This window comes from Gadus chalcogrammus, chromosome 18 (assembly GCF_026213295.1).
Source record: "Gadus chalcogrammus isolate NIFS_2021 chromosome 18, NIFS_Gcha_1.0, whole genome shotgun sequence".
NCBI classification, from domain to species: Eukaryota; Metazoa; Chordata; class Actinopteri; order Gadiformes; family Gadidae; genus Gadus; species Gadus chalcogrammus.
This window is the reverse complement of record NC_079429.1, coordinates 21,817,999-21,842,238: the sequence shown is the minus strand read 5'-3', so window position 1 is coordinate 21,842,238 and position 24,240 is coordinate 21,817,999. Positions and strand designations below refer to the sequence as shown.

The 24,240-nt window shown below is 44.3% G+C and overlaps 2 protein-coding genes across 2 annotated transcripts; both read left to right on the top strand.

Moving 5' to 3' along the window:
- The first annotated feature begins 5,895 nt into the window (after positions 1 to 5,895).
- LOC130371351 (nucleolar transcription factor 1-like) lies at positions 5,896 to 14,578 on the top strand. The gene is made up of 16 exons (XM_056577105.1): positions 5,896 to 6,110; positions 6,694 to 6,869; positions 7,326 to 7,409; positions 7,855 to 8,010; positions 8,271 to 8,335; positions 8,484 to 8,577; positions 8,889 to 8,959; positions 9,242 to 9,383; positions 9,783 to 9,824; positions 10,024 to 10,089; positions 11,385 to 11,440; positions 12,606 to 12,795; positions 13,162 to 13,209; positions 13,320 to 13,382; positions 13,801 to 13,851; positions 13,956 to 14,578. The coding sequence occupies exons 1-16, from the start codon at positions 6,092 to 6,094 to the stop codon at positions 14,070 to 14,072; spliced, it is 1,440 nt and encodes a 479-aa protein (XP_056433080.1). The 5' UTR covers positions 5,896 to 6,091; the 3' UTR covers positions 14,073 to 14,578.
- Positions 14,579 to 14,862: 284 nt separating this feature from the next.
- Positions 14,863 to 21,702, top strand: atxn7l3b (ataxin 7 like 3b). The gene is made up of 9 exons (XM_056577107.1): positions 14,863 to 14,956; positions 15,442 to 15,498; positions 15,930 to 16,051; positions 16,202 to 16,334; positions 17,587 to 17,758; positions 18,470 to 18,570; positions 18,794 to 18,816; positions 19,999 to 20,044; positions 20,729 to 21,702. The coding sequence occupies exons 3-9, from the start codon at positions 16,001 to 16,003 to the stop codon at positions 20,803 to 20,805; spliced, it is 603 nt and encodes a 200-aa protein (XP_056433082.1). The 5' UTR covers positions 14,863 to 14,956; positions 15,442 to 15,498; positions 15,930 to 16,000; the 3' UTR covers positions 20,806 to 21,702.
- The last annotated feature ends 2,538 nt before the right edge of the window (positions 21,703 to 24,240 follow it).

Sequence of the window (24,240 nt, the reverse complement as noted above, 5' to 3'; positions counted from 1 at the left end):
CTTCCAAGTGACCAATGTATATACATTTATTGGTCAGTGCGCATACCCAATCGTAGCACATTGTACTGGTGGGGAAACACGCCAGCATCAGACAAAAAATAATCTGCCAGCTGCTCCCTGACAAGGGCCGGTTTTGGTGAGTCGGGAAGATATCGGATGACTCGCGAAAGGAGATCATCAAACTTTGGCGCCGACATCGTAAAATACTGGAAATGCCTCTCCTCGTCCATGCGTCGCATTGGAAGCACCAGAGAAACAAATTCCCCATCCTGATATCGTGTGGTATTTAAAGGGCGCACATACCACCGCATATCTCTGCGCTTCATCACTCATCTTCCGTAGCCACTTTGATCGGAACGTCACCTGGAACGTCCCCCCGCGAAAACACCGTGACTCTGCTGCCACCCATGGCGTGAGTGGTGTATTGCATGTCATGCATTGCCCGCGACGTTCGCGTATGCTGTGTAGACATGGCGGCCGAAGCGTCGCGTAGCGTAGCTTTTTGGACGCGTAGCGTAGCGTTGCGTCGACTATGTAAGGGCCCTGACTCTGACTCCACCCATTCCAAGTACCTGGACGCGCAATCATGCACGAGCGCGAACAGAGATGCGCGAGAGCGAGCCAGGCTAGCGTAGGTTTTCGTTTAACAACATGGCACTACATTCAGCTGTAAATTGCACCCAGTACCGCGGGAAGTAGGGGTTTTGGGGGTGCTGCAACACCCCCTGTCCGAGGCCCTGTCTTATCACAGAAAACGATCATTTCTAAAAACCAAAGTGGAGATTTCTGAAAACGCCGGTTATGTGTTGTCGTATCAACGGGGAGAAACGGGATTTTAGGTTCTGAAGCGTCACATTATGCACCAGAAAATGCTTAACGTCATGTGAGCGTCCGCTGTACCGTATTGGTCCGAATATAAACACAAACCCCATTGTAATAGGCCTACGACCTATATTTGGAAAAAAGATTTGAAGACCAGATCTTGATTTCATGAATAAATAAATTGTATTAATTGAAATAATATACGAAAATAAAAAGGCATAGAATTAAACACTGCATTGCCACTAAACAGTAGTGCAAATAGGCCGTACTGATGTGTACACCAAAGACTTCCTGACACTCCTCTGCCCCGCTGTGTTCGCTATGGCTGTGGTCGCTCCGCACTGTTTCGGCCCGTGGCAAAGCGAGTCATCCTCGCTGCTGTCCAAGGCATGTTGAGACGCAGCATTTATTTAATGCTCATATGTCCTAGTGCTGAAAAAAGGTTATATGAAAAAGTGTGAGGGTCGCGGTGGTGCGCTAAACTTGTTCTGTGAGCAGCTGGATGTGAACCATGGTGTGAAGGAAGTGAACACAACGATCGATTTTCAACTGTGCGCGCATGCACTGGTGTAATTGAGCTGCGCTGCTATATATCTTTTTTATCAATGTGACGAGTTGCGAGTCTAGTGCAGGCCGGGTTTTTTTTTCCAGCACCCCCTGCTGAGAATACGTTCTCGCGGCTATGGTTGCACCAGATGTTATAAACATTAAACGGTCACATAAATCATTACTATTTTTAGAAAATGTATGTTTGTTTCATATAATTGTATTGGAAGTCCTGGTTTGCACTAGGGTTGCCGCGGTGTGGACATTTTCACACCGAGTAATACACTCGTCTCAACACCGGTATTACCGAGTATAAATGGTATAAACTTTGAAACTAGGTCAACCGCCACACAAGCATCGGTTTTTAGACCCTTCTCGTCCTTCAGTTGCCGCCAACGTTCAAAAGCAGCGCCTAGGATTATTCTTGATTTCAGTTTTTCTCTTTCAGCGTTTTTATTATCAATTACTCTCTGAAAAAGAGTTTTCCTTCTCTTTGCTGGTGGTGGTGGTGGTGGTGGTGGTGGTGGTGGTGGGGATTGTGGCGTCTTGTCTGCCATGGAAATTGTCTTCTACTGCTAGCTCCAAATGTGGATTAACTAGTTCCAGTAGCTACCGCAGGATAACAACAAACAGGAGCTTGCTCTGGGTCACGAGCTCTGGGTCACGAGTACTGCACGAAGGGGTAGCGCGCGGGGCGCGGGGGAGGGGGGGAGGGGGAGTGCAGTACGACCGTTTGATTGACGTACTTACTGTCCAATGAAACTCGGTGGCAATGGAAATGATTGGCTGGAGTTTTTCGAGCCCTGCCCGTTCCACAGATGATTGACAAGTTTAATTTTCATGTCAGTACTTCTAACTCAGTGGCTGTAAGCGGGTTATGATAAGGATTTCAAGTAATTATGCAAAAATGGCCAAAAAAGCGAATCACCTACGCAACCTTTAAGCCATTTTAGCCAACCTGCTCCCTTGAAGCCTGTAGCATCTTTCCACTCTGGAACCGCTGTCATAGTCCAATTACGATCACGTCGCTGTTTTTTTTTCCTGTCTTCATTTCTGAAACTATTTTCGTTTCGGGGCAGCTAATCCAACTGATGAGAAGATAACAAAATCAGCCTACTCATTTAGTTAGTCGACTCCATTTAAGTCACTGTTACTTTAGAATTCTAGAGTTAGCTGATCTCCTGAGGAGAGCCGTGCAGCGCCTGCAGCCGCAAACACGATATTGAATGAAAATGAAATGTCCATTTAGATTGGTTGTTTACTTCTCATTCCACACTCTACATCACATGGTTTAGGTAAAATATCGCGTTGTCTAAAGGATAGCCAATGAAGTTCAAGCAGAAAGTCAAGGTTGCAAAACCACCATCGAGATCAGTTGACGTCTTCAGTTCATTTCTTCTATTGTTTAAATTGTCACTCATTTTGACGTTAGATCTAGTTTGGGATATAATTGGCAAGTAATTATTTATTATATCTACCTTATCTGTAGTTCTTATGGTTATTATATTTCAAACTAATGTAACTGAGTGACCTCTATGAATTGTTGATAGTCTTTTGCCACTTCTTGCCAAAACAGTAATATCCAATCTTGTATAATACTTACTTTAATACACACATGTATGCATCCAAGAGTTCCAGTGAATCACTTATCTAAGCTTCCCACTGGCTGCCACCATGCAGTAGCCCCCCCCCCCCTTAATTTTCTAATTAAAATGAAAATCCACAAACCAAAATACTATTGATTGTGTGTAAAATGTTAAGGATATTTGGGAAGATAATGGCAATGTTGATGAAAAAAAATGCAATTGAAGGGTTTGATTTCAAAACGCTACCTATATTTATAGTGTGCATCGCCAGTGATATCAACAAAATAGTATTTTTGTTGTTTTGTTAAAGTTAAGATACATCAAAGAACACTATCCCAACTGCAGGTTCACTGATATAACCTAAAACCTTTTATATAAAAAAATGATTCATGAAAATTCATTAAAATTGTGGATATAGCGTGTTGGAACAAAACTCTTCAATTGCTTAGGGCTGCGATGTGACACGGACATAAGGACAAAATAGATTGTTGAAGGTTACAAGCAATTTCAATACTCTCAAAAACCTTCATAAACGAAGCACAAGCCAATTAAATTAAATAAAAAGGCATAGGTAATGCAAAAAAGTTTCTTTCAGAACACATTTAAATTGTAGATACTGCACTTTGCCTTTGTAATAGTACTCTAGTTGTTCGAGGTAATACAAAGGCAGAGTGCAGTATCTACAATTTTGAGGTCAAAGGTCATATCATTGGTCTTTTCTTTTTCTATACAATTTTCCTTCCTATAAAGGTATTGATTGAAAGTATCACCACTATTGTACCTGCAACAGGTTTGGCCGGCCAGTATGAAAACTTTGAAGGCATTTTTCTCAGTTTCAATGTTGAGTAGTAATGCTGCTATCCATTTTGATGGTAGGCTGGTACGAACGACCAGCTTCAGCGAGAACGTGACGTATTTCCCTTGCTCCAGCCTTCCAGTTTGCTATTTGTGTCCGACGAGTTTAAGAAGAAAACTATTTTGGAAAAAATAAATAATCCAGTGTATAATGGTTGCCAGCCTTTACAGAAACATTAACATTGCAAGCCTTTTACATTGCAATAATATTTTGCCATTTTCGCCAATTTTTATTTCAACAAGTGCTGTCGTGTTTCTGTCGAGCCACGAGGGGTAGTAGCGGGCTAGTCGTCATTAGCAACATAGCCTCTTTGGCAAACCAGCTTCAAAACACAACTTTACATTGAATTTCACGCAAAGCAAGACCATAAATTGGTGACCGGATTAAAGCAGCAATGAAATCAAGTGTGTAAGAGGATTTAAAATCGACATTACAACCCCCAACGTGGTACAAATACAAAGAAAATACAGCTCAATCCCCATCTTGTTTGCTAGTTGTACAGATCTGCTCGCTCTACTTTGAAAGCGACGAGATACTACGACCGAAAGGGGGCGTGCCTCAGTGAAATGCCGCAAGAAAGCTGGGAGATTGGCGACTTTACCACTTCGTGGCTGTTTCCCAAAGTGAAGGCTGCAGCCTTGCTAGGACGCGTCCTTACTAGTCGCGTCCTATGGAGATGAGACTAGAGTGCTAGCTCGAGTGCTTCCTAGCGTTTGTAACGTCTGACTTTGGGAACGACTTGGTAGTGTGGAAGCGCTTCCGCTTTTTAATACTGCGTGTCCGCTTGTAAACACATGTGCGCTTATGAATAAAACATGGCAGCAATCAAGCTGATCGATATTTATTTGACTTTTGTCTGTTATGAATGCGGTCATGTCTCCTTCGCATGGAGCCTCTTTGGGGAAGTCACAAAAGCAAAAATTGAATTGTCTTTATTAAAAGGAAAATCCATTCAATTTTTATAAAACTAAGTGAAATTGTCTGAGAACTTAATTCATGCATCACATTTACAGTACGGTTGATTACTATTATGCAGGGGGAAAAAGACAAAGAAAGATGATAAACGTGTATTTATTTGGATATATTATTTAACTGATCTGATTCATTCATTCATATATGCCTACAATCTACCAGTGCTTTGAACACATAAGTATATCATATAAAATACAATTATATACGTTCATTAAAAATTACAAACATTGCAAATGATCGGTTGTGCATTAATTTTACAACATTGGATAGTGGCACTATCCCTTCCACCGGCAAACAAATGTTTGTGCGCCACCCTAAGGCGCACAAAAGCCTCCGTTTGCTGGGCTGACCCTAAAAAAAACGTAAAACATAAATAGGTATGCATAAATAATGTAATCTTGTGAGCGAGTAAATTGACATTGGTGACAGTGGTGTTTAACACCAGCTACGTCCATGCAAAATATAGCAACGTATCATTAAGTTGCAAAAACGTTTGAAAAGTGGCACAGGCCTTTAGGCTTGATTATTTGCATTAACATGATGAATCTATAAAAAGCAATACGGCACAAAATATTTCTGAAAACTAATATAACTTCACTTCATCTGAACGTGTACTGCTCTGCCATTTTCAAGAACCCGCCCAGTGAACGCAGAGGATTGTGGGTAGTTTTGGCTCGTCTAGGATGCAGCGATGCATCCTTGAAAAATCTCGGAATTCTCAAAAACAAAGGACGCAAAAATGGCGCGGCTTTCTAGTGTCCTCAACATTGGAACAGTGCTTGTCGGCGTTCTATGACGTAGCGTCCTTAAAAGGGCGGCCGTTGAGCATGCTTCCTTGACATTGGGAAACAGCCCGTACATCCAAATGGATAGCAGCATTACTGCACTTTGCCTTTGTAGGGTACTCGCTTGATGCGTGCTTCAAATTGGAACAGTGCTCGGGCAACGACTGATGACGTTTCACGAGTCCACGAGCACACGAGCACGCACAAGTAAGCGAATTGAGAAACGGCAGTGTGTCCCACTGGGGGTGCTACAGCCCAGTAGAGCAGATCCCAGTCCCATCCCAGTGGGGGCGCTACAGCCCAGTAGAGCTGATTCTAGTCCGAGTAAGTCACGAGGAAGAAGCTGCCCAGCTGCACATGCACGTTACCATAAATAGCACGGAAACAACATATCGTCAGATATAAAAACTACAACTGGTATATTTGGTTACACCAGTTAACTTCTGCAGTGGTTTGGGTTCGTTTGATTGAAAATAATTGAAGTACTAACTATCTGAGAGCAGCTCAGGAGACTAAACAGAGAAATGGAGACCAGAGAAGCAGGTCTGTGAATATAAATGATAACAAGTCGAAGAATCCATATTGACATCCCATTATACTAATGATTACATTCAACCCATTGAGTGCCTGATATAGAACTGACAGTATTTAACATTTGCAGAATATGTTGTCTCTGCATGTCCAGTATAGATAGATAGATAACAACTTTATTAATCCCCTGAAGGGGAATTCCTTCGTTGCAACAGCCAAGCCGTTGTAGAAAGCTAACCCTAACCCTACTAATGACGCTAAAGTAAAGACAAACAGGGCAGACAAATCAGACTATTAACAATATCAATTATAAAGTTATTATAAAGTACCAGTACTTCACAGTATATTAAAGAGTATTGATGTGAGTGTGTGTGTGTGTGTGTGTGTGTATATATATGTATGTGTGTATGCGTGTGTGTGTGTGTGTGTGTGTGTGTGTATATATATGTATATATACCTCCTCTCCTACGCTACCTCCAGACTGTCCTGCTCTAGCCCTACAACAGAGCTGGCCTTCCTAACCAGCTTGTTGAGCCTGCTGCTCTCCCCATCCTCGTATGTGTTGATAATGACTCTTCTTACATCTGGTTTGCAGGTTGGACACAGGTTGACCTCAGACGTCTGCTGGGTCGCATCAAGACCAGCATCCCGGCCAGTAAGAAGGACTGGGGGTATTCCCGGACGCAGAAGTTTCTGAACTGGAAGAAGATCACTTTCTCCCAGTACTCGCCTGAAGAATGTCAAGCCAAGTGGAAGCAGATGTTCCAGAAGGTCAGAGACACTTTGAGTCTAAGACAGCATGTCTTAGAGGGCTGGGGCCCCTGACAGCATGTCTTAGAGGGCTGGGGCCCCTGACAGCACGTCTTAGAGGGCTGGGGCCCCTGGCAGCACGTTTCAGAGGGCTGGGGCCCCTGACGGCACGTTTCAGAGGGCTGGGGCCCCTGACGGCACGTTTCAGAGGGCTGGGGCCCCTGACGGCACGTCTCAGAGTGCTGGGGCCCCTGACGGCACGTCTCAGAGGGCTGGGGCCCCTAATGGCGCGTATCAGAGGGCTGGGGCCCCTGACAACACAGGTTATTTCTTTCTAGCAGTGGACTGGATGGGAGTGAGAGACCCCCACGTGTTTTTCAGGCTTACTCTAGACATGAGGTTATAATGAAGGTAAAGATAACGATCCTCATGAAACCTGTCCTGATGGTATCAGTGATTTTGTTTTTTGTTTTTCAGATGCGCAAGCAACGAACGTTGACAGACCTCCTAGAGGAGGCTGAAGGGGCCATCAGTGATCCATTCAGGCCCAAGAAGCAACAGGTCAGATATGACGCATGAAAATGGTTTGCAGTGGAGATACAGAGGGATTTTCCAGATCCATAGGTGGTCTGTGGTATTGTCAGTTAAGGGCCATTTAATGCTACTGATATAATATTAACATAATAGCATAATAATGCAAGTCAACTCTTACAAAGAGCAATTAACTTACTACTTTTACTTACTTAAAAATATTCAGATTTTTCTCAAATGTATTTCCAGCCAGAAATGACCTAATTTCAGCTGAAATGATGCAGTCCTCCAGAAACACTGATTTTAACCTATATGCCCCGGGTGCCAGGTTATTCCACCTGTGGCTGTCCGACACACAGAGCTCATCAGAGGACAGAAGCAGCTTGCCGAAGTGGATCTGTGTTTTCGTGGGAATAAAAATCCAACCAGGAATTGTGATTTCAGATTTCCATTTTGACTTGCGAACATCCCCCAGATCCACCCCGAGCTCCCGAAGAGGCCCCCCCTGGCCCACACTCTGTACCTGAAGGAGCACCTGGAGCTGTATAAGAAGCAGCACCCCGATCTGGAGCACAAGCAGCTGATCGCCCGACTGAGCGCCTGCTACAAGAAGCTCCCAGCCCGTGTCAAGGTGTGTAGTCAGTCATAGATGAGATCCATATGAACAAAACATAATAACAAGGTATGCATCGATATATCGACCAAAATAATATTGACCTGTGACCGGCTTCTAAGATGCCTTTTTTCCAAAGTAGCACTGTGCTGCTCTTAAAACCAACAGATTAGGTGCAAAGAGTTTAAGGGGCACACAAAGAGTTTGAGGGGTACAGAAGGAGTTTAGATTCTATAACTGGTCGCTTCAACACTTTTAAATCTGTTATCCATTTGCAGGTCAAATATGTGAAGAAATACAACCTCTCCCGGGACCAGTACGACAAGGACATGATCAGACTCCGGTAGGGAGAGAGAATCCCTCTTGGCCCTGGACACGTTAATATTATGAAAGGGCTGTTAATGTAATGACCTTGTTTCTCCAAGCATCAGAATCGTGCGGTGTTAAGTCCTTCCCCACTGAACTCTTGAGTGCCTATGTGCTCCCTTCAGGCGGCAGTACGGAAAACCCTTCCAGCCCATGAGCAACACGGGGCATTACTCTGCACTGAAGAGGAAGCTAGAGGAGCAGGATGACCTGGACGCTGTGAGTCACACCGACTTCACCCCTTGGTTGAGATAATGTCACCTCTATATATTCCCTGGCTTCAGGGGGGTCATGAGGTTGGCTGTACCTGGTGACCCCAGGGTCATGAGGTCGGCTGTACCTGGTGACCCCAGGGTCATGAGGAGGTCATCTGTACCTGGTGACCCCAGGGTCAAGAGGTCGGCTGTACCTGGTGACCCCAGGGTCATGAGGTCGGCTGTACCTGGTGACCCCAGGGTCATGAGGAGGTCAGCTGTACCTTCTCCTGCGTGACTGATGGCTGGTTGTGTGATCTCCCTTGTTTGATGCAGGAGACTTCCCCCACTTCATCAGGGCCGAGCAGAAAGAGGGGCATTGTAGAGCTGCCCAACCAGCCCCCCGTGTAAGGCCTGACACCTCCATCACAGCAGATCACATGGTGCTGTTCTCCGTTTGACCTCTAGCTGAGAGGTGGTCCGCACCGGTATCCCATTCCACCCAGTTGACTTGATACATTGCCCGTTTGTAATTTATTCTTGCATGCATTATGGTAATGCTATATATTAGAAGTACTTAGTTAGAACCAGGCCCATTGACAATGCATTGGCATCGCTATTCATCTCCCAACTGTACGAGTAAGAAACTGACTGGGTTGGCTTCATTGTGTGTGTGTGTGTGTCCATAGCAACGGGTTCCAGTTGTTGGTGGCGGAGCAGCGGGTGGCGTCGGGGCCCATGGCCCCCAGGGACCACCTCAGAGCCAGCAGCCTGCGCTGGAGGTCCCTGAGGCAGGCGGAGCGGGATGGATACAACACGCGCGCCAACGGGGTCTGCACATGCACACATTGATCAGGGTTAGGGTTAGGGCCAATGGGATCTGCACACGCACACATTGATCAGGGTTAGGGTTAGGGTTAGGGCCAATGGGGTCTGCACACACACACATTGATCAGGGTTTAGGGTCTATCGCAGAGTCTGTAGTCTATCGCACAATCAGGCCCCCTCACCCCGGTCTGACGGCAAACCCTACCACCTTAACTAACACATTATCTGTGGGAAACCCTGCTTATGTAACATACAACTTGATTGACACGCCATTCATAATCCAGGGTGTAGATGTGGTGGAATTGCTTATTGCTGACGGTGTATGTGTTCACCTTCATGTATGCCTGCATTGATTGTTTACTGTCACATCTTATCCTAAATGTCAGTGCCTCTGTCTTTCAGCTGAAACAACGTTATGGAGCGACTCTGAACGCCTTCTTATCTGTGAGTACCCTCTGGTCCATGGGCCCATGGGCTAATGGGTTGTTTGTTTGTTGTTCAGGGGGTCCATGTGCCCATGGGCTAATGGGTTGTTTGTTTGTTGTTCAGGGGGTCCATGTGCCCATGGGCTAATGGGTTGTTTGTTGGTTGTTCAGGGGGTCCATGTGCCCATGGGCTAATGGTTTGTGGGTTTGTTTTTCAGAATTTGACCAAAGAGCAGAAGGAGATTTTGAAGGAGGACCTGGAAATGCTTTTCCGAACCGCTAAGGTCAGAAACATCGAAGAAGCATTCAAAGAATTCCCCAGTACACTGCAGGCCGTAACACCTTAAGCTTCCATCTGAATGATTGATGTTTTTGTATTTGTATCTGATGTTATTGTTTATAACTTAAGTTGAAGTTTATTTATAAAGCACCAGGTTTGTACCAAAGAACTGTACAGATGATTTAACCGTACACTGTACACCGTACAGTGCAGACAGGCAACAACACATAAAGTCAAATTAGGAATGCCATTAAACGGGTAATAAAGTGCATCAATAAAGAATTGCAGAAAATACGTTTTGGAAGATATATTGACATATTTTACCTACATTGTATTATTTCTAGTGCTGGGCAATAAACAAGACTATAACGCACTCACACAGGCCTGCTGGCCCTTTTGACATGAGAGACAAGCCGCTTGGAGGCACAGCACTTTATGTTCGGCAACTAGAGATTACAGGAGCGGATCATGTGACCCAAAAACTATTGTGGGCACGACGTGTTGTCGTCACTGAGACAATTCAGTCGCTGAATTCATTCATACCATTAACTGGTATATTTAACTTTATTCCTCCTTCTGTCCTCTAAATCGCACAACTCTCAATAATGGTACGCTACAATTAACCATAAACATGATACCTGTTTCATAGATCTGTTATAGGATGACCAGGCTGCATCTCACTGGGCTTCACTCTCCCAGTCTGTGGCTAATGGTCCTACTCCCAGTATAGTCCTATAATGGTCCAATATCCCGAGTCTGTGGCTAGTCCTAGAACAGGTGGCTCCATCCCTTTACTGGAAGATGAGGCCAATTTCTAAATAATGATGTCTCTAAATGTCATAACCCAAGCGTTACGTAGCCAAGCTACTGCAGTTATCTAACCACATGTCAACATAGTTCAATGTGAGGCAGAACGAGGCTTTGTTAAACCTAGACTGTTTTATATTTTAAATGTCGATTTTTGTTCCCTTGTTTGCAAAACTCTTAGAATGTATCCCAATCAATACCGAAAGAAAAGTATATGCTACCATTGATTGATAGTTGCATGATTGTTGTTGTGTGAGTTGTCAAACTGAATGACGTTTGTGAGCTTTAAATCGATTATAATAACTCAGTCACAGCGGGACCCGCAGCAATCATTCAATTAATCGATATCAAATATTTGAATTGCTTGTCAGCCCCAATTATTTAATTCAACTTTCTAAACTGCAGCAGGATAGGACAGCATGACTCCATTTGGAAGGACACAATGTGTACCAACTGCTTCGTAACAATCTTCTGTCTTTGTTTTTCATCCAGAAGTACTCAAAAATCAAACCGCTCCTGTTTGATGGAGAGCCCAAGAAGCCATCCTGGTGAGTTTACACCGTCAGAACTGAGGACTGTAGGGAGTCTGCTCCATGAGACATGAGGACACACAGCGGGGGAATATAGTCTATAGGTGGCTACATGGATTTTAAAACACCGCACAACCTCCACAAAACACTGCATTTGGTTACAGACAGCGGTTGGGAAAAGATTTAAAGTCGTGACCAAGGGACACCGGTGGCAAGGTGTTTGTGGATGTGTGGAGCTTGTTTTGGGCCGCAGTTAATTCTGATGTTGGCGTCCGAGTGAAGTTTTAGCTACTCGGACACTTCATATGCAGTACAACATCCCTCATAATAACGTTTCTTTGGGATTTGAGCTTCACATTTACATTTTATCAAAAGCGACTTCCAATCATTCATTCACACACCGACGGAGGAGTCAACCAAGCAGGGCACAGCCAGCTCATCAGGAGCAGTGAGGGTGAGGTTTTTTGCTCAGGGACACCTCGACACTCAGCTAGGAGGAGCCGGGGATCGCACTAGCAACCTTCCGCTGACCAGTCAACCCGCTCTACTTCCTGAGCTACTTTTGCCCCCCTCAAACTGAAACAGGGAGTTTAGTCACACTTTGACCTTCTACATTTTCCAAAATGTACTTACATCACTACACGTCATCATCGTGACCTTGTTTGTTCCTATCACATGATTGCATTTGCTGTGATGTTACTGTGCAATGCTTGGGTGAAGACACTGTATTCCCTGCTGTAAATGATTATCCTGAATCCGAGATCCCAATTCCTTGCTTCCCTATTGACACCTAGCAGGTGCTTGTTGTTATCATCTGGATTATATGCTTTACTCACAGGTGAATCAACCTGGATATGAAGCGTCCACTGGTCAAAATAATATTAGTTTCTAAAGAGATAAGACAAAGCACTCTCTCCTCTTTTCCCGTTCATATGCTTTTTTTTAATTTACCTGGATTTAGCGCAAATGAAGCGCAAAGACGAGAGCAAAAAATGTTGTTGTGCTATAGGGGAAACACTGCTGGAAGTTCTTGGTGTGGAATTTGTGGATGGTGTGTATTTTCCATCTGCAACGTTCACACCCTCATAGAGGCGGTAGACGATGTGTGTCCAAACCGACCTTTAACCTGTCGGACCAACCCGTTTATCTTTTTATCTAGAAATGTGTGTGTGTGGTTCCACAGTGCTGGGGCATCGGTGTTCTGCAGTCAGAAGATGCGCTGCCTGATTGGGGACTTCCGCGACCACAGAGAAAAGTTCTCGTGGATCAACTCGAAGTGGAAGACCCTCTCCACGGAGCAGAAGGCTCCCTTCTGTAAGGAGGCCGAAACCAGGTTCCACAGATACACCTTGGACCTTCAGGATTGGTTCAGAGTACGAGACTCTTCCCTTTCTCTCATATCCTCTCTCTCTCTCTCCTCTTTTACCCAATCAAATACTAAGTGCTTCATTCGCAGGGGTAGTGTACCTTTACATTGCAAAAGCATGTGTCAAATAAGAAAATTAAAAGTTGTCCTTTTGCTCTCCCCTTTCTTTGTCTGTCCAAATCTCCCTATTCGCCTACTCCCTTATCCTTCATTTAACTCTCTTTCTCTCTCTCTATTTGTTCCACCCTCTCTCGTGCTTTCTTCAAAGTGTCTTTGGATCCCCTCTTTTCTCTCATTCTAGCTTAACATACATATCCCCAGCAGGTACAGCCTCCTCTAGGCTATCCTCTAATAAAATTGTTCTTCTTTTTAGAATTTATCACCAGAGACCCAGGCCGAATATTTGAACCAAAAACCAAGAGTACGTATGTCTAACTATCTGCCAAGAATCAAGAACATTTAACATTTATTTATACTATTATAGGATACTTTGTATATCGTTCTAATAAAACGATGTATGTTTATTGGCAGAACATGGAATACGTTACCTTGGACCTGGAAAAGCCTGTAAAGAAGGAACGACACATGGCCTCCGTCAGTAAACATGACCAGCAACACCACTTCTACACCACTCCTGCACCATTCTACACCACTTCAACAATACTTCTAGAACACGGCTACACCACTTCTACACCATCTCATCCTACATCCATATCATCCTGGTTAACATTACATTCAAGCTTATAGCATTGCAGAGACAAATTGAATGATGAACACAGTAATATCCTATCGTATCAATATCATTATTTCAAATAGAAAAACAAGTAATAATACTCTTTCTGCTAAAGTCAGGTGTGTGTGTGTGTGTGTGTGTGTGTGTGTGTGTGTGTGTGTGTGTGTGTGTGTGAGAGTGTGTGTGTGTGTGTGTGTGTGTGTGTGTGTGTGTGTGTGTGTGTGTGTGTGTGTGTGTGTGAGAGTGATGTCTGATGTGATGTTTGTTCAACACATGTAGGACTCTGAGGATGAAGAATATCTGGACTGCCCCACAGACATCCCACCTGAGGTACAAATGGGAAGAGGTTTTATTTGTAAAGAAAAACTGCAATGTTTTGGGTTGGATTGTTTTACAATGGTACTCTGCTGCTGTTATTAATTTATTTATTCTAGGCCATTGAGGAAGAGGACCAGGAAGATGCAGAGGCGCTCTGGACACATGAGAAGTTTGCAAAGTCAGCATGCCTCCCAGTTGAGTTCAGCAACGGGTCAGGTTCAGACTCTGATTAAGACTGAGACTATTGAACCACAGCGACCAATGCTCAACGGCGCCGGGGCCAGGAGAACCAAAAGACATGTTCGCCCGCCCACTCCCACCTCCAAGTGGTATCATCTCACCTCCAGCACATCACATGTTGGCCTGCTCACTCTCACCTACCCGCGGTATCATCTCACCCCCACCACGTCACATGTTGGCCTGCTCACTCTCACCTACCCGCGGTATCATCTCACCTCTTCCACGTCACATGTTGTCCTGCTCACTCTCACCTACCCATATCCCAGCGGTATCATCTCACCTCCACCACTCTGGGGCCTTGCTCCAAATGTGCAGTTCAATTCAGTGAAGACTTTTTAGTTGGATTGTAAAGAAAAAATCCTACATCCAACCATAGAATTGATCAGGTGTACATACATACATAAATGGACCGTACGCCAGCCAATTTGCGATCCCCCTAAATGTCAAAGGATTGTATGAAATTAAAGATTGATTTACATTTTGTGTTTTCTGTTTCTTGTCTTGCTGGGAACAAATATGCATTCAAACAATTTAGGTGTGAGTTGATATGATTATATGAGGTGGTGTCGGGTTGGAGGACCCTGGTAGAGGTGGTGTAGGTTGGAGGATGCTGGTAGAGTTGGTGTAGGGTTGAGGATCCTTTGTAGAGGTGGTGTAGGGTGGAGGACCCTGGTAGAGATGGTTTCAGAGTGGAGGACCATAGTATAGTATAGGTGGTGTAGAGTGGTGCAGGGTGGAGGACCCTGGTAGATATGAGGTGGTTAAGAGTAAAGGACCCTGGTGGTTCAGCAGCAGTGCAGCATTATCCGGTGAGACTCGTTCAGCGATCGATTGCTCCTGCCTGGTCCGGTGTAAAGATGGATGCCGGCCGAATGAGGTAAATAAACACAATTAACAGACTACGATTATGTATTCCTTCACACTACATCACTCATAAATCGGTATTTGTGAAATAATATTTGTCTTTGTGACTGATGGTAGACTCGGTAATGTACCGCCGCAGTGCAGTAGTCGGTCTTGGGGAGACGCGGTGGTTAAACACTCGGGATGTGATCCGCTGCATTCACCCTAAGAGTGAATAGGCGTTTTCAAATCGACACATTGCTATTTTAGTCCATCCATCATCCTCCCAGCCGAGCTCTTTGTTGTGTTTAGCCGGGCTAAGCTACACCCTGGGTCTGGTCCCCCGGTGGGGGTCCGATCACTGGGTCTGGTTCCCCGGCGGGGCCGCTTCAATGACTTGTTCTCCTACTACTAGGTTATGACTGGTTCTCCTACTGCTAGGTTATGACTGGATCTCCTACTGCTAGGTTATGAATGGTTCTCCTACAGCTAGGTTATGACTTGTTCTCCTACTGCTAGGTTATAAGCGGCTGGGTCGGGAATCGACCCTCGTCCCTGGCTGTTGACCGAGCACTTGTAAGTACATCACGGACAGAAAACAGACGCCCGACACACTCGTTTATCTCTACTGTTTTGTCCGTACCGTGTGTCTGTCACAGCCACTCCTTGCCCAGGCCTTATTGTGTCTGTACCGTGTGTCTGTAGTCCCTCCTGGCCCAGGCCTTATTCTGTCTGTACTGTGTGTCCCGTCACAGCCAATCCTTGCCCAGGCCTTAATGTGTCTGTACCGTGTGTCTCCCGTCACAGCCCCTTCTGGCCCAGGCCTTATTGTGTCTGTACCGTGTGTCTAGCCCCTCCTGGCCCAGGCCTTATTGTGTCTGTACCGTGTGTCTCCCATCACAGGCCCTCCTGACCCAGGCCTTATTGTGTCTGTACATTGTGTCTCTCATCACAGCCTCTCTTGGCCCAGGCCTTATTGTGTCTGTACCATGTGTCCCTCATCACAGCCCCTCCTGGCCCATCCTGCTTTACTACAGCATGAACACAGCAGTGTCGGCACATCTTGTAATTCTGGCAAATGAAAATGGAAGAGGTTTCAATGTCCAGCCTGGACAACAGCAAGCTGGAGGTAAAGTGTGTGGTGGTAGATTGTGTGCAAGGTTACACGTACGTCTAGCACGTTTAATGTCTCATCAACACTATGGGCCAAGCTATACAACGCAATGGTGGCCCATAGCTTCTGAATGTTGTCACCGATGTGTGTTTTGTTGGGTGGCAGGGCCTAGCGCAAGACATCCTGTCTGATCTGGTGGAGGATGCGTGCCTGGGCCTCTGCTTTGAGGTCCACCGGGCCGTTAAACAGGGCTATTTCTTCCTGGATGACACAGACCAAGAAAGTATGAGGGACTTTGGTAAGCACAACAACAATGTGTTATATCTTCAAAACCGCGATGCACACTGGGTCGTGCTTCTAGTCATGCTGTACATCTCTGCTTGACTGGAACAACAAATCGGGCCTGGCATTCTGTTCCAGACAGGGCCAACACAATCCATCCCCAAACCACACCAACGATGCAAGTAGAATATTCCAACATTTGGGGCTTAGCCTGGGATCCTTACCTAAAGTTGAGGGTCCGGAGTCCTTACCTAAAGTAGAGGGTCAGGAGGAGCCTGGAGTCCTTACCTAAAGTAGAGGGTCAGGGAGAGCCTGGACTCCTTACCTAAAGTAGGGGGATTTGGGGCCTGGTCGATTTGGAGGATTTTTAAACAAATGTATCTGGTGTGCTTTTTAATAAATAGATTTAATATTTTTTTAGATTACCAATCATCGCTTGTTAATTAGCGATGTTGGGTCACTTCTGTTGTTTGAAGCGAGATCACAAACAAACAGAAACAGATCTCCCCTCCCTTCCGTGGTATATGCATCCAGTAAAAACAATGATGAACGCAGCACAAAACCCAACAACACCCACCCCTTGTCTGTGATTGGTTGGAATACTATTTGTTTTGGTTTTTGAGTGGTTGGTAGTACCATTTGTTTTTGTGTACGATCTCGAACATAGGCTCCGTACAGAGACACGTTTTTTTGATGGCCTGCTAATGGGGATGGCAGCTAGCGGATCGTGAGGAAAGATCAGATGAATGTCATCATTTAGTTTCGGCCTAGAATCGCTTATTCAACCTTTAAAAGGTAAACTTCGCTATTTAGGTTGTAAAGTCCTGTATCGTTGAGGGGTAGGACTTATGAATGGACAATGTTATCTTTTAATTACACATTAAAGACCGGTCTATTCATGTCATTGGTTCTAATCAAATGTAATCAAACTTATTGCGCTCCCTGGATTGTGGCAAGCTCAGAGAGCAGTGAAGCCTTTGAAGCAAAAATATAGAACCACTTTTCATTTGGCCTAGCTTTTTTGATGCACTATTTATTGGCTCAATACAACAACCTCTAATATATTTCATAGTGTAGTGGCTAGAGTGTTCGATCCCCAATGTCCACAGTGCAGTTATTACTTGTATCTTACTTCATGATACACTTTGGATGCGAGGCAATCACTAAATAGCAAATAGTGCTGAAAGTGCATTTGAAGTTGATGAGCTGAACTATACTTTAATTATCCCAAACAGGAAATAACGGTTGTTTGTGTTATAAATGTGCAGAAATCGTGGACCAGCCTGGAGTGGATGTGTTTGGACAGGTGTACAACCAATGGAAGAACAAGGAGTGCGTTTGTCCCAACTGCAATCGTAGCATCGCCGCCTCGCGCTTCGCCCCGCACCTGGAAAAGTGCCTGGGCATGGGCCGCAACAGCAGCCGCATCGCCAACCGCAGGTACGCCCCGGGTGGTCCCCCCGGCAGGAGGTCCCTGACCCTGATGCACAGCTATCCTCAGGCGGCCATCACACGGCGGGCCTGCCGCGGCCTCCTCTTTTGCGCTGCGCTTTGCGCTTTTATAGTATTTAAGACGCGCGGATATTCTCAACTTTCAGCGCAAGGCACAGAGTATCACCGCTCGTCAATGACACGGCCCAGGCAGCCAATGGTATTAAGCAAGAGGCGGGCTTTACTACTTCACCACTTCCTTACGGTTTTGTTGCCACAGCAACAGCCAAACCAACGGTCTGCCTATGACAAATGCAGTGCACTGCTCTGACCTCTATCAAAAGTCACTGGGATGCTCTGGATATAAGCCCCTGCTGAGGTGGTTCTGGGTTCAATACCCAATGTCCTCGACCCCCTGAACGCACCCTGGAGCTCAATGCCCGTAACCCATACCTGCTCAATAATTGTTATTAAATGTAAGGGTATCAGGTAAGCTAGACTAAGGATATTGCCTCAGCATCCCACTAAGGTAAGGTAGACACCTTGAGAAGGAGGGACACATCAGAGGGATACATATTAGTTACCAATAGGCCAGAGGTATAAGATGCTAACCTAAGCTAGTAGAAAAATATAATCGGTAATCCCTATATCTTCCTTAATGAAAAGCAAATGCTAAATGACTAAATGGGCAAAGTAGTAAAGAGTCCTCCTTCTTTGTAGGATAGTCACCGGGAACACCACCAATAACAAGTCCGAAAGCGACCAAGAGGACAACGACGACGTCAACGACAATGACTGGTCTTACGGGGCCGAAAAGAAAGGTGAAGTAGGACGTTTTCTGGACGATTTTATTAGAGAAATTACATCAAGTATTTACTGTTCCCCACGCCTTTTGTTCATGAGTTTTTTTATGAGATTGATGCTTGAATTAGTCAATACTGATGAAATATGAACTTCTAGGAGGAAAACAAATAAAACAAGTGGTTTGATTACAAAATAGTCATCATTGGAATCTAAAACCATGTTTTTGTTTGGGTCTTGCAGCAAAGAAAAGGAAATCGGATAAGGTAAGTTTGATATTGACGAAAAAGATGAACAGTAGCTTTTTTTTATGTCCATGGTGCTTAGCATGCATGATAACACATTCTATTGATTTTAATTTCTCTTTTTCCAATAGTATGATGGGTGATAAGGTTTTTGTCAAGCTTTCCATCTGCTCAAATGCATACCATGCAGTTTTTAATGGCATCTGAACATTTAAATTAGAAAAGTGGTTTGAGAAAGGGAAGACCCGTTGTTGTGCTGACTAAACCAACCAGGACCTTTTGAGGGGACATTCTTGCTTTAGAGGACTGTTGTTTTTTCTGTTGTATAATTTCTATTATATTAGTAATTTTGTTTTGTGGGGAAAGCAGTATAATTTACTCAACATTCATCTGGGTAAAAAGTTACCTCAAAATGTAAGATATTCTGTTGAACAGGTTTAAATGGCAAATTGAAAGATTTGGATGGACATATTATGGCGCGTTTCCACTTCAGGGTGCGGTACGGTTCAGTTCGCAAAGGTGCGGTACGGATTGCGTTTCCAACACCAAAAGTGGGCGTGACCCGGACTGAGCCGTACTCGTTTTGCCCTCGTCTTCAGTACTCCTCCGTTGGGGTACTGAGACGACTGAAAGGGTGCCGGAAAATTCGAGCTACACACCACCTCCGTTGATTGGTCGACAAGACGTCACTTCCGGGCGATGTGGGAATAAAAACAAACAAACAGTAGCCTCGAGGTATTATTCTTTACAATGAACATGTTGCGTAAAACGCTTGCTTGGGCGAACAAGGAGGTGGAGACGTTCCTCTGCATTCTTAGGGAGGAAGACGTGCAGAGGGAGCTTGATGGAGCAGTGAGGAACGAGGAGGTCTTCCAGCTGGTTTCCTTTTCCATTGTTTTTATTGAGCAGGCTACGCTGTGTCGCGCTGCTATGATGTCACGATGCTTACGTAGCTGCCGCGGCGATTGACAGGTTGAGAGTTTTTTTTTTTTTGTTTCGACATCCGGCCTACCATAAAGGGTTCGGCGGTGGAAACGTGACCTCGGAACTGAGCTGGGCTATACCGCCCCCTCCCTGCCGGACTGAGGCGAACCGAACCGTACCGCACCCTGCAGTGGAAACGCGGCATTATTCTCAAGCTTATTTTTTCCATGTCCCAAAATGTCAAATTTAACCTAACTTTTGTTTTTTGATATGTCTCAGAATCCAAACTCTCCAAGAAGATCTAAATCCTTCAAGCATAAAAGTGGTAGGTTTATGTTCATAAGAATGTACTTCTGCTGCCCTGCTACCCCTTCCTGTTGGTTCATAATTTATTGAATGCACACAGATGTTGAGGAATATGTATTGTGTGTTAAGAAGGGGTGCGGGTTGTGTGTCAAGAAGGGGTGTGGGTTGTGTGTCAAGAAGGGGTGTGGGTTGTGTGTCAAGAAGGGGTGTGGGTTGTGTGTCAAGAAGGGGTGTGGGTTGTGTGTTAAGAAGGGGTGTGGGTTGTGTGTTAAGAAGGGGTGTGGGTTGTGTGTTAAGAAGGGGTGGGGCTTGTGTGTTACGAAGGGGTGTGGCTTGTGTGTTAAGAAGGGGTGTGGCTTGTGTGTTAGGAAGGGGTGTGGGTTGTGTGTTCAGAAGGGGTGTGGGTTGTGTGTTAAAAAGAAGGGGTGTGGAATGTGTTAAAAAGAAGGAGTGTGGGTTGCGTGTTACGAAGGGGTGTGGGTTGTGTGTTACGAAGGGGTGTGGGTTGTGTGTTAAGAAGGGGTGTGGGTTGTGTGTTAAGGGGAGTGGGTTGTGTGTTAAGAAGGGGTGTGGGTGGTGTTAAGAAGGGGTGTGGGTTGTGTGTTAAGAAGGGGTGTGGGTTGTGTGTTAAGAAGGGGTGTGGGTTGTGTGTTAAGGGGAGTGGGTTGTGTGTTAAGAAGGGGTGTGGGTTGTGTGTTAACAGGCATGATGGGACCCCGGCGGCGCATGGACAATCAGGAGAGCCCCCGCATGCTCATGAAAGATGAAGCGTTTCCTTAGCAACCACCTCAAGAGCGCACTTTACCATCTCCGAGTGTTGTGTGACGTGTTCCTATACAGTATATACACACAAATCGACATGCAAAGAAAACACAAAGTGGGAGACAAGTGTTCTGTGATTCTCACACATTCACGATGAGGTAGCTGTGAGATTCACCAACAGCTATCGTATCTGATGAACTCGCTCTTTCAACAAAAAAAAAAGGTTATCATACCAGCGCTCATGTTTATTCAATTTCAATTTGTTTTGTAAATGATACGCCGGAGTCCAAAAATTATGAATATCTTTTTAGGACTCAACTAATGGAGCTGCTGATTGATGCCGGTCAGTCGAGTGAAGAGTAACTGATGCTAATATGGTCCGTTATGTGTGCACATACCTTTTTCTCAAAAAATCAGAAAACAAACCAAAAATATATATGCCTGAGTTGTACTATATGTCCTCGTGATTTTGGTTAACCTTTTATTTTGACAAGTTATTGCATCATCAGACAATCATGAATAATGGTTGGTCTATTTGGAACATACACTAGATCATGGACAGGATCCATCTAATTAACATTTAAATAGAAAACATGAAAGGGGACTCAACATGTTGTGATCAACATGGTTGGAAACCAACCATCCCAGCTGACTGTACAGGCAGACTGTGCTGTAAAGAGCGGGGGACTATGGGCTAATAACGTGGTGCGTTGTTGGTTTGGTATTCTTTTCTAGCATTAAACATGTCCCTGTGTAACCTGTGTTTACATTGTAAAGGTAACATGTATCCTCTGTGTGATGTGATAGTGTACATATTTCAATAGTTTCAATTGCTGCTATCATGGCTCAGTTTTTCATCTGTCTAGCATAATAAAATGAATTGTTACCTGTCTGAATGTGTGCTGTTTGTGTCGGAGAAAGGAAAAGGAATAGCCCTAGTTTAAATGCAAAGCTCTATCACTGAATTGTACAGTTAACTTTTAGTCATTTTTCGGGTTAGTCTGTTTCTCAGTGAGAGTCTACAGCAGCAAAAACATTTTTTGCTTTTATAACTAAAATATGGATTAACAGCAAAATAATAAGTGTGTTTAACATCCAATCATTAAAAAGCATATCCTTAAACTCCACGTTGTCAATGAAAAAGCATGGAAAATCATTGGAAAAGTGGTTATGGTTATCTTATGGTTACAATGGTTATCTTTGAAGCCGCTCGTCATCAAAATAAATGCTGGCCATGTACTTTTTCTGCCTCAACGGAGAATGCAAATAGCCTCTTATGGTGAGACTAGGAACCGAAACACAAGACACACATGGTTGATTAAAAAGGTGGAACAGGCAAGTTCTCAGTTTGGGCAGGCCACGTCACAGGCAGGGTTTGAGATTCTATAGACACAAGAGATCAAGGTTAGGAATGTCCTTGGGAATACAGTGAAACACTTGGACAGGAGCAAGTTTAACTTTGTTAGAGTAGACAAAGTTCTGGCGATGAGTGGATTGGAAACCAGGGCATACATACTGTTAGTTTAATGAGTTGTTAGGCTGTGTAGGCACAACAGGTTATTTAGTTATTATGCTCCTTATAACGCTAGCCGTGGGAGTTGCTGGACCGGCCCAATTGCAATCCAGCAGCGGTCGTGACAGCACGACATCAGTCAACCCGACTCAGTCAGTGTTAGGTACTTTCAAGGACCCTCGACACTCAGCTAGAGAAGCCGGGGATCGAACCAGCAACCTTCAGGTTACCAGCCGACCCGATCTACCTCCTGAGCTACTGCCGGACTGATAGGTGAGATGAATAACTGATCGAATATATAGAAACTGCTACTGTCTTTCCCTTAGATTCTTTTCCTAGGAACTCTGAAAATGGTCCATGAAAATGTGTTATTATTAATTTGTTTCATACTTCCTACCTTTTGGATCTGATATTATACAATAGAGGTTAAAGTGTAAATATTAAGCATTCTTTTTTTGGTATTTTCATATACATTCTCCATAAGTGTGGTTGGGATGAGTGAATGGAATAAAATAGGCCACATAGACGCAGCATTGGCTGCTGGGAAGCGAGAAATGCGGCCGCCATCTTGAAGTGGGGATGGGGAGCCTGGGAGCAGCATAAAGTCTGAGGGGAGATTGGAACAGAGGATTGATTTCTGCTTGGGGAACACAGTTTGGCATCGACAACCCCCATTCAGACTTGTTATCATTGGTTGTGTCTGTGTTTCAGAACATAAGATAAGGCTGCGCCACATTGCCAAACTCGCCTCTCTTGAACTTCAGAAAGGGAGAAAGAAGCTATGCAAAACAGTCCTCTTTCAGGGTTTTAATCCCACACAGATATTGATATTTTTTACATTCACATTGCCTTGCATACACTACATTGGTCCGTCTGCATTTACCCTTACTGCTTTTTTTATTGTATTTTGAATTTCCCTCCTAATTCATTATAATCAGGCCTAATGCGCTAGATTTATTTTCCATGATAATTCTTTTGTATTGTATTCTCTTATTTTTGAAACACTGTATATGGTAAGTCTGCATTACCCTGGCTGCTTTTTATTGTATTTTGAATTTCACTCGTTCTGCTCTGATCATTTTCCTGTATAAATTCCCACCTGCAAACTCCAGTCCATTCCATCCATCCATATATAAACATTCCATCAGCAGATTTGTATCATGACGCATTGTCATTTTAGGCAAAGCATTATGGAAGCATATATGTAGCAAAATTCAAATGGCAATGCAATTAGCAATTTCATAATGTAATTTGTAAATACGTCATTCAAAGTGTATTTTAATATGCAAAGTGACAATGCAATCCTCAATTAAATTTGCAAAAGTTATAACAATAAAATACAATAACATTTTGTCAAATTCTTTGAGTTCCTTTATTCAAATTGAAAAGCTATAGCGTCCCCGTGATTGCAATCCACTTCGCCACGCTCCGTGTGTTGCGATATTCAAATGACATTTCAATCCGAAAAACGAACGCTTTGCAAAAGATTAGGCAAAACGCAATCTAAAACGTTTTCCAAAACGGAATCCAAAACGTTTTCCAAAAAGTCAATATGCAAAGAGGCAAACGTATCAGCCAATCAGCGTCTGGGCGGGAACTACGTCACTTTCTATTGCCTCCAAGGGTATCTCCACGGTGGGTCTCCCGACCCTATGTTTCGCACCCAGTATGGCAAGCCGAATTGTCATTTATTAACTCAGTTTGACTATCCGGAATTTATATTGCAGATATCTGCAATTCAGTTTCGCCTAGTCAAAACTAACATTTCGGATATCCGCAACTACATTCCTCCTATCCGCAATTGTCATTTCAGATATCCACAAAGACATTCCTCCTAGGCGAAATGACGTAATTTTCGCCATTCATGTCTATGGGGTTTCTCATTGCGGATATCTACAATTCAGTTGCGGATATCCACTTTGTGAATTACGGATATCTAA